This window comes from Octopus bimaculoides, chromosome 2 (assembly GCF_046866305.1).
Source record: "Octopus bimaculoides isolate indiv1 chromosome 2, ASM4686630v1, whole genome shotgun sequence".
Classification (NCBI taxonomy): Eukaryota; Metazoa; Mollusca; class Cephalopoda; order Octopoda; family Octopodidae; genus Octopus; species Octopus bimaculoides.
The window spans coordinates 4,984,657-4,995,167 of record NC_142929.1 but is presented as its reverse complement, the minus strand read 5'-3'; the positions used below and the strand labels follow the sequence as shown (position 1 = coordinate 4,995,167).

General features: G+C 36.3%; 1 protein-coding gene across 1 annotated transcript in view; it reads left to right on the top strand.

Annotated features, from left to right (window-relative positions):
* LOC106868897 (neuronal calcium sensor 1) overlaps positions 1-10,511 on the top strand; it is a 326,700-nt gene that overhangs the window by 164,614 nt on the left and 151,575 nt on the right. Inside the window, exon 2 of the mRNA XM_014914360.3 lies at positions 2,568-2,592. Coding sequence (XP_014769846.1) covers positions 2,568-2,592 — 25 coding nt within the window. The remainder of the gene's footprint in view (positions 1-2,567; positions 2,593-10,511) is intronic.

Below are 10,511 nucleotides of genomic sequence, written 5' to 3'. Positions count from 1 at the left end.
TCCTTTGATTACTATCCTGTTCTGCTGGACTCCCATAGCCATTCGCTGTTTAATAAGTAGTTTTAAAGAGACTCCTTTCAAAATTCCTCTTTTGTTTTTCACCCATTCACTTGCATAGGTTTGCAATTTCACTCTCTGAAAGAACATGTTCCAGTGGCTGGAAGCATGTGGAAAACATTGCAGAAAAAAAACACTAATTGTTTCTTGTAACAAATGCATCTAAAACATTTTATTCTTGAACCCTTAATCCTTTAGCATTTGAGCTGGCCATATCTGGCCTAAATATGCTACCTGTTTTATGTTCAACACCAGCCAGATCTAGCCTATCACACTTACCCTTCAATGTTATTATAAAATAAACAATCACATCATCAACATTTTTCAAAGTTTCAAAATTATGTGTGATTAATTACAAGCAAAGTGAATAAAAAAAAAAAAACATTGCATTTGACAGAATAAATCTGAATACTGAAGGGTTAAAATACTACCAAGAATTCCCAATTTTCTATTTTGCTTATGTGGGCCCAAGGGTCTCATGGATCCTGGTTCAGAGCCACTACTCTGGACAATGTTACAGAAATGAAGAAGAAATGAATTCACAAATTCCTAAGGGGAATGTTCTAGTGGAGTTTTACATGAAACCTTCCATTTCCAATGTATATACTCAGCAATTAACACCCTAATTTTGCATCCATTTGCCAATACCATTAGATTGAAACGCACTGCAGCTTGTCATTAGATGTAAATAACGCAAAACATCGTTAATCTTCTGTGATTTAACACATTTAGTTCTTTACTTTGATTGTGACTCACTAGTTCATTAACTAACCTTCATTTGATGTATATATGCTTGTGTGTGTGTATATGTGTGTGTGTATGTGTGTGCGTATATATATACATATGTGTGTGTATATGTATGTGTGTGTGTGTATATGTATGTGTGTTTGTGTGTATATATATGTGTGTGTGTATATATATATACATATATATATATATAATATATATATACATACAAATATATATTTGTGTGTGTGTCTGTGTGTGTGTATATATACATTTCATATATGTATATATATATATATATATATATATATATATATATATGTATACAAATATATATATATACAAATATATATTTGTGTGACTGTGTGTGCATGTGTCTGTATGTATGTATGTATGTGTGTGTGTATGTGTGTATATATATATATATATATATATATATATACGTACATACATACATACATACATACATACATACCAACAGTTGTTTGAGTGTGGGTGTCATGGTATGTAGTATGATTACTTAATTTACTTCCTTCCACCTCCTCCACATCATCATCATCATCATCATCTTCATTATTTTCTGCCTTACTATGTTTCTATTATTATCAACTGTTGCTTCATGATTCTTCTTGTTTTTTTTTTTTTCACCCGCCCCCACCCCTCACTTTTATGGCTTTCTGATCAATTTCAGGGTCAGTTTATCTAAGCCATGCTGATTACTCTTGTCATAAACTGGTTATTTCAAAGTTTCGCTTCAGACATTCTTCAACATTTATAATCTATAACGTGGTCTAGTGATTCGAACCGAAATCAAACATTGAACTGGACACTGTCTTCAATAGTTAACACATGAATGTTTTCAATTAGATGATGTTTTTGTCATATCTAACACAGGATCCAACATTACGAGAAAATGAAGAGGGGTTTGTTGTGATTCCTATTGATTCGTCTGAAATTGTCTTTAAGCTATTTCCATAGAAAATAGACTTCAAGTGTAATCCTCCCATCTCATTCTCATTATTGAGTGTTGAACTGGTAGAAACATTGTGGCTGTGTGGCAAGCAGCTTGCTTCCCAATCACATGGTTCTGAGTTCAATCTCACTGCATGGTACCTTGGGCATATATGTGTGTGTATATATATATATATATATATATATATATATATATATATGTAGGTATAAGTTAGGATTGTTTAAACATTCAAGTGGTAGGCTGGAAGTGTTTAAGCAACCATGGGATAGTTAAATCCGAAGGCGCTCCTGGAGATTACCTGTGTGGGTACCGTCTTTGTTAGAAAGTATCCAGAGGCAGGTAATTTATCGTGGGCTTCTTTCAGTTTCTGTCTACCAAATCCACTCACGAATCTTTAGTCTGCCCAAGGCTATAGTAGAAGACACTTGCCCAAAATGCTACATAGTGGGACTGAACTTGGAACCATGTTGCTGGGAAGCAAACTTCTTACCACACAGCAATGCCTGCTCCTAAGTAATTATCTTGGAAAAGAATAAAACCTTTTACAGAATTACATTTTTTTTTTCCAGGTCAGTTATTGTTAGAATAATTAGTATCAAGCTTGTCTTTCCATTTAAACTACAAGTATGTTTTATAATTATCACCAAGTGCTCTATTTCTGTTATCCTTCTTTATTCATTACTTGTTCACCCAAAACTTGTTTTCTTGTTTTGCATTTCATATCACTTACACACATTCACACAAAATTTACATGCTTTGAATTCTATTATATCTAATTCTTTTCTTGTCTTTTTTTCTCTTTTCTTTACAGTTTCAGAAGAGGAAATACAACAATGGTAAGATGACAATCATAAATTTGTTTGGCCTCTATTGTGACCAGTTTTCTTTTCAGTGTTTTTTTTTTTCAAATACTGAATATATCTTCTGCTTTTATGAATATCTTTTAATGATATTTATTAGATGCAAAACCAGTAAAATAGATTGCTTACTTGTGTTTGTGTGTGTGCGCACACGCGTCTGTGTGTATATATATATATATATATATATATATATATATATATATACCACCCATGCCAGCATGGAAGGCAGACGTTAAACAATGATGATATGTGCACAACTTAATCCAGATACATTTTTTTCTCTGCCCCCCCCCCCTTATTTTCATCTGTTTTCTTCCTTCATTCCTTTCTGATGAAGAGCATAGGCTTGAAATGTCAAAGATTCTTCCATTTTTCCTGAGTGTTGTACTTATACACCTTGTTTGTTGTTTCCTCATCGTTTCTTTTGTTTTTTGTACAATTTTGAACCATATACATATTGTCATTACATCATTAGTTCACATTTACAAGTTTCTATTGCAGTACCGTCACACTTATGACTGACAATTCTCTTGCTGCTTAAATTTTAATAACATGTAATATATAATTACTATTTTGTTCCTTCCCCATAGCTACTGCAGAATCACAAAGAATCATTTATTTGTAATTAGATAGCTTACAAACCTTAATTAATATGGAAATGAATGAATTAAGTATATTGTGAAAGTCAATGGCTTCAAGTATTTAACAATAGATTACAAAGGGTTTTGCATTCCCAGTTGACAAATTTTTCTGATTGGTTACTGAATGCTGGCCCGCATCAGACTGTGTCAGGTTATTGGTTCCGTAATGTATCTAAGTGATGTTAGTCTCCTGTGTTTAGTCTACTATGCTGTATATAGGTGTTATGAGGTTAATTGCAGTATATGATTTCAAAAAGAAGGAAAAATTGTGTAGTTAAATGAAGAGAAATGGCTTTTGAGTCCTAAAGTAAATACAACAAAGAACAAGTTCAGGAGTAACTGTGTGGTAAGTAGCTTGCTTACCAACCACATGGTTCTAGGTTCAATCCCAATTACATGGCATCTTGGGCAAGTGTCTTCTACTACAACCTTGGGCCAACCAAAGTCCTGTGAGTGGGATTGGTAGATGGAAAGTAAAAGAAGCCTTTATGTGTGTGTGTCTTGCTGTCCATGTTTGTCCCCCACAATTGTTTGACAGCTGGTGTTGTTGTGTTTATGTCCCCATAACTTCACTGTTCTGCAAAAGAAACCAATGGAAAAAAACATGAGCACTGGAGTCCATTCCTCTGACTAAAATTCTTCAAGGCTGTGCCCCAGCTTGGCCACAATCTAATGACTGAAACAAGTAAAAGATAAAAGACACCACCCACCATGACAGGCGTGGATCAAGGACTTCAGACACAACCACCATTCTTCACCATGTACTGCAGTCTCATGCTGCAGTTGTGCACTTTGCCAGGGCCCACGTTGTCTTGTTCTAGATGTCATTGCTTTGTCTTTGGCGTCCACAAGTCACAGGTCATGAAGTCCCACTGGAATCTGTGAAGTGGCCTCTCTCTATTTTATGTAGGAAAAAGTGTGTGTGTGTGATCTTGGTGCTAGGGGCTCTGTACAATAACAACAACAAAAGGTTTACAAATTTAAAGTGGGATGTCCATGAGACTGGAGAAAAACCAGGATTTGAAAAGTAATAGAGGCAGAGAAATAGTATTAAAGCAGTTGATGAAACCAGGCAGCTTGCTAGAGTTAGTTGATAGTTTCTAAAACCAAAGCAAATTAGTATTTCTTGTATTACCAGTAGCCGTAGCTGATGTAGAGAAAGCAGAGAAGTAAAGATGAGTGGAAGAGATTGAGAAAGCTGTTACTTTTACTGACAACAAAGGATCTCTCTCTCTCTCTCTCTCTCTCTCTCTCTCTCTTCTCTCTCTCTCTCTCTCTCTTTTTCTCTCTTTCTCTCTCTCTCTCTCTCTTTTTCTCTCTCTCTCTCTCTCTCTCTCTCTCTCTCTTTCTCTCTCTCTCTCTCTCTTTCTCTCTCTCTCTCTCTCTCTCTCTCTCTCTTTCACTATCTCCCCTCTCTCTCTCCCCCCTCTCTCCCCCCTCTCTCCCTCTCTCTCCATTGAGTTTGAAGAATATTATTACATCAGTTGTGTCTATGGAAGTGGTGTGTGTGTGTGAATGGGAATGAATGAGCAAAGCATGATCCGTTAAATGTATATTTACTTGCCTGAAAGTCAAAGCATAAAAGTGAGCTGAGAAAAGGTAACAGCTGATGCCAAAGAATAGAGACCGATTCTTTTGATTCTGGGCATACAATATATTTGGATGGGGAGTGGGGAGAGCTAAGCATTATAGGCAGCATCTTCTAGGAATATGTGGGAAGAAGTTGTGCAGTCTGATCTTGGATAATTAGATTTCACAACTGAGGTAAGGTAACATCATGACAAGCATTGGTATTTCACATGCTCAGTCCCTTCTCTCCGTACCAACATGGGGAAGCATACATTAAAATGACATTAATTGCTGGTAGGGAGACAGTATTATGTTCTGCAACCATTATAGACTACCAAGTAAATTAAAGTTTTATAACTCAGTATTGAGTCCTACTTTTGTGCTAGTAGTGTGGTTCAATCATGTTGAAATTTGTCTCTACAGACAACTTAAAGACAAATACCTACAAATACAGAAGCAAATTGTTTCTACAGATTCCTCTCCCGTCCTATTTAAGGGATGTATTAATCTTTAGAGCCAGCACTAAAAGTTATGTTTTGCAGAGTTTATGAAACATCATAACCTTTCAATGCTGTTCCTAAATTCTATAGAATATTTGTAGAGACAGCTTAGAATGTTACAAGTCTGGTCCTTCGTATTACAAGTGCAAATGCCTCCAGTCATTTTCCCACACGACCTCAGACTCAACACGGAGGCCTACATCAAGTGCTTGGCGGAGGTAGTGCTGCCCTGGGTCAAGAGGGTGGCTGCTGGAAGACCCTATGCTTGGCAACAGGACTTTGCACCATGCCACACAAGCAGGAGAACCCAATCATGTCTGTCAGACAATTTCTGCAACCTCATCACCCCTAACATCTGGCCACCTAACTCTCCACACTGCCACCCCCTTGATTATTATATGTGGGGGCACAGTTCAGCGAGAGACCAGCAAAACTCCTTGTAACACCAAAGATGAACTGAAGGCAAGGATTATGGCAGCATTCACCAACTTAAAAAAGGAAACCGTTCAGAAGAGTTGCAGGAAATTCCGAGATCGTCTCGAGGCCATGGTTGAAGCCAATGGCGATTTTATTGAATAAATTTACTCTTTAATTATTTCAAGATATTTTAATGTAATTTTTGGTAAATATATCTGTTAAAATGAGATGTCAGTGTTATTTTCAATTTTGCATAGTTTAGAAAACTATTTATTCACCACACCCTGTATAGTCATATATATATATATATATATATATATATAATAATTTATATAATAGTTTGAATTACGGAAAAATTTGTATATATATATATATATAATGCTAAAAGCCATTATTTAATTAATTAAGCAAGGTGAGGGTAAGAGTGAGTTTACAGCTGTTTCTGTGTTTTTGCTCCATTTTCCTATAATAACTATACATTAAACTACGGTTTACCGCTTAAATTACCTGCTGCCGAATACCTTATACCGAGGACCATACTTACTGAGGTAATTACCAGGAGTGCCTCCGGATACTTCTATCCCTTAGAGGGCTTAACACCTCTAACTTATATCTTATATAATATATGTTTATATATATATATATATATATAATTATAAGATCTGGTAATTAGTCATATATTAATATATTAAATAATATCGATTAATTATCAGGGGGCCAGCACATTTAAAGAATCAAAGAGATTCAGAAATATTATCTGCAATCTCAGGGGATTAAGGTACATTTTAAAAATAACGTTGACCACTAACGTGGACAATTAATGCGCTAGAAATAGATCACATTTTGTGTCTATTAAGACCTAAAAAGTTCTCAACATGAAATATAGCAGCATACCAAAAACGTGAGCGGGCAAGACATTTAAAATCACCTAAAAAAATCATTATTAAACAGGAACCAGGTTTCGGAATTAACAAATTCTTACCATTTGTCTATTCCTCATCAGCCTGATTTGTAATGTAGCAGCAATTTTCAGAATCTTATACATAGTTGCCCACCGCCATGTGTGCGCGTGCATATGGTTCTGCTAATTACAGCTTAATGGTAAAGTTCAAAAGTCTTCGTTTTGGCGCGCCAATTCCAGGAATATATCCGCAGAAACTATTTACTGCGTCGAATATATTCAGAATGAGAACATGAGTAATGGGTAAATATTATTATAAGATCTGGTAATTAGTCATATATTAATATATTAAATAATATCGATTAATTATCAGGGGGCCAGCACATTTAAAGAATCAAAGAGATTCAGAAATATTATCTGCAATCTCAGGGGATTAAGGTACATTTTAAAAATAACGTCGACCACTAACGTGGACAATTAATGCGCTAATAGACAAATGGTAAGAATTTGTTAAATCCGAAACCTGGTTCCTGTTTAATAATGATTTTTTTAGGTGATTTTAAATGTCTTGCCCGCTCACGTTTTTGGTATGCTGCTATATTTCATGTTGAGAACTTTTTAGGTCTTAATAGACACAAAATGTGATCTATTTCTAGCGCATTAATTGTCCACGTTAGTGGTCGACGTTATTTTTAAAATATATATATATATATATATATATATATAAACACATATATATGTTAAAAAATAAAGAAATAAAACAATAAATATTTATAGTTTCATTGAATTAATAGTTTCTTCTAAGTGTTGAATATCTTATATAAAGAGTTTGTCTCTCCAACACTATCCTAACAATTCAATTTTCTTGTCTTAGCAAATATAATTTTGCTGTATAGAGAATATCAAATAAGATGCTGATTCAGTTACAACTGACAATGTGACTTATTACACACTAAAGGCCTGTTTGCCTCTTATTCTGGAACAAGATTTATTGAAACTTTGGGGTCAAAAATGTCTTAAACTACTCATAGACCTTAAAGTTAGATAAACAATTTTACCAGATTTTCTTATTTCGAGTTAACTGTTTGAAGCAATTCCTGTTCTGATTATCGAATTGTTTCCCCGTTCTGAATATTAGCTTGATTCTTTTAAGAAACTTGCTTCTTAACCATGTGGTCTTTGCTTCAGTCCCACTGTGTGGTACCTTGGGCAAGTATCTCTTCTACTATAGCCCTTGACTGACCAAAGCCTTGTGAGTGGCTTTGATAGACAGAAACTGAAAGAAGTCCACCTTGGATATATATATTTTTTCATTCACTCCACAAGACGCTTTCGAATGAGCAACACAGAATCCACGACTCCATACTTTGAAATGACTAAGCATAAACTGCTATTGGAACTTACACACCATGTACAGGAAACATTTTTATCACTTTTATACACCACTTTCCTCGAATAATAGAACTGCAACTACAATCACCATCATCTTCGTTTAGCATCTGCTTTCCATGCTGGCATGGGTTGGGCAGTTTGACTGAGGGCTGGTGAGCCAGAAAGCTGTACCAGGCTCCAATCCGATCTGGCAAAGTTTCTACAGCTGGATGCCCTTCCTAATGCCAGCCACTCCAAGTTTGTAGTGGGTGCTTTTTACAAGCAACCGGCACGAGGCCCAGTCAGGCAGTACTGGCAACGACCATGCTCAAAAAGTGTTTTTTACGTGCTACCTGCACACGAGCCAGTCTGGTGGCACTGGCAATGACCAGGCTTGAATGGTGCTTTTTACCATAATAATAATAATAACATCGAAAAATACCTAAGGAATGAGAACCCAGGCTCCAAATTTCCCCCAAGACACCTGATGAAAGCTGGAGGGTATATCAGCCGAAATGTTGTGTTAACAACAAACAAGATGAGGACAAATATCCATCAAATGTAAATAATGTACAGAATTCCTCATCTCTTAAATATAGAACTGTAGACCTTCTGCAGTTGTCTCTCTAGAAATAAGGCATCTGTGTGTACTGTGTTCTCATGCCAATCCTAGCTGTATCATATCTAAGCCAGCTTTCTATTGACTTCACCATTATTTTATTGCTTTGGTCCACTAACATAAAACTTTTTAATTAATTATTTCTAAGATTCAGTGTGTGTGTGTGAATCTGAAAGACTGTAGGATGATCAAAGCTGGGATGCCTTCAAACATCAGTCTGCTTGATCAGGGCAGACCAGGTGTAAAAAAGGATAAAAAGCAATAAGTATAGGGGCAGGCATGGCTGTGTGTTAGGGAGTCTGTTTCTCAATTACATGGTTCTGGGTTCAGTCCCATTGTATGGTGTCTTATGCAAGTGTCTTCTACAATTGCCTTGGGCCGACCAAAGCCTTGTGAGTGGATTTGGTACAGGGAAACTGGAAGAAGCCCATCATATACATGTGTGTTTTCATGTCTGTGTTGGTTCCCCAACCACCACTTCTCAGCAGGTATTGGTTTGTTTACCTCCTCATGACTTAACAGTTCAACAAAAGGGACCAATAGAATTAGTAGCAGGCTTTAGAGAAAACAAGTACTGGGGTTGATTCATTCAACTAAAAGTTCTTCAAAGCATTGCTCCAGCATGGCCGTAATCTAATGACTGAAACAACTAAAAGATAAACAATAAAAGAATTGTTTTTTATTTTAATGTCATTGGCGTTAGGAAGGGCATCCAGCTGTAGAAACTCTGCCAAATTTAGATTGGAGCCTGGTGTTGCCATCCGGTTTCACCAGTCCTCAGTCAAATCGTCCAACCCATGCTAGCATGGAAAGCAGACGTTAAACGATGATGATGATGATGATGATGATGATGATCCATTTCTGCAAAGCAGTGTTGTCTGCATTTTCTGTTTCCTGTTTCCTGTTTCAGGCCCATATCATATTTTCCATCCATGTCTGCTTTTCTTTGGCTGTGTGTTTTCATTTTACCTTGCATGATCTCTCCATTATAATTTTCAGAATAACCTACGCATTACACATTTAGTCCTCCCACATATATCGAGCTGTGTGTGTGTCAGAACACTTAGCTGGTTTCTCAGTTTAATGCGATTTTGTAATCTTCTAACAATACCCAGTTTCACTTACTCATGCTGCAAGAAATCTATTTTCAAAAGCCATATTTTATGCTATGCAGTAACTCACATTGGCATGAGTTGACAAGAGAGCCATTTTGTGGTTTGGTGGACTGCTAGACACATCAGCCAAATGTCCCTTAAATTATACCCTGTTGTGTTAAAAATGATCTGAGACTGCACTAGATAGTGCAGAGAAGAAATGAAGATATGGTAGGCATGGTTGGATTGCTTTTGATCATAGATCTGCTCAGTCAGGGCTGATCTGAGACTAAACAATAACAACATCAGGCAGGCATGGGTGTGTAGCGGATTCAAAACCGAATTGGTGGGTAACAAAGTAAACATCATGGCCATGTCACAGTCATTTCATGTGATTGGCTGATTAACTGACCAATCAGCATCAAGCCATTGCATGATTCAACCTTCTAGAACTTTCTCATTGAGCCCTATATACAGGTGGCTTTCAGCAGTAACCCCAAAATGTTGAGACCACTACTCATTGTCTCTATTCTCACTTCTTCACCAGCCATTGGAAGATAGAAGACACAGATTTTGTTGCCATGATTTTGTGATGGGCCAGCCACAGGTTGACATATACCAGTTTTATATTTAAGTGATAAGGAATTATTTACATTATTTACATTTGATGGATATTTGTCCTCATCTTGTTTGTTAACACAACGTTTCGGCTGATATATCTTCCAGCCTTCATCAGGTGTCTTGAGGAAATTTTGAACCTGGGTTCTCATTCCTAAGGTATTT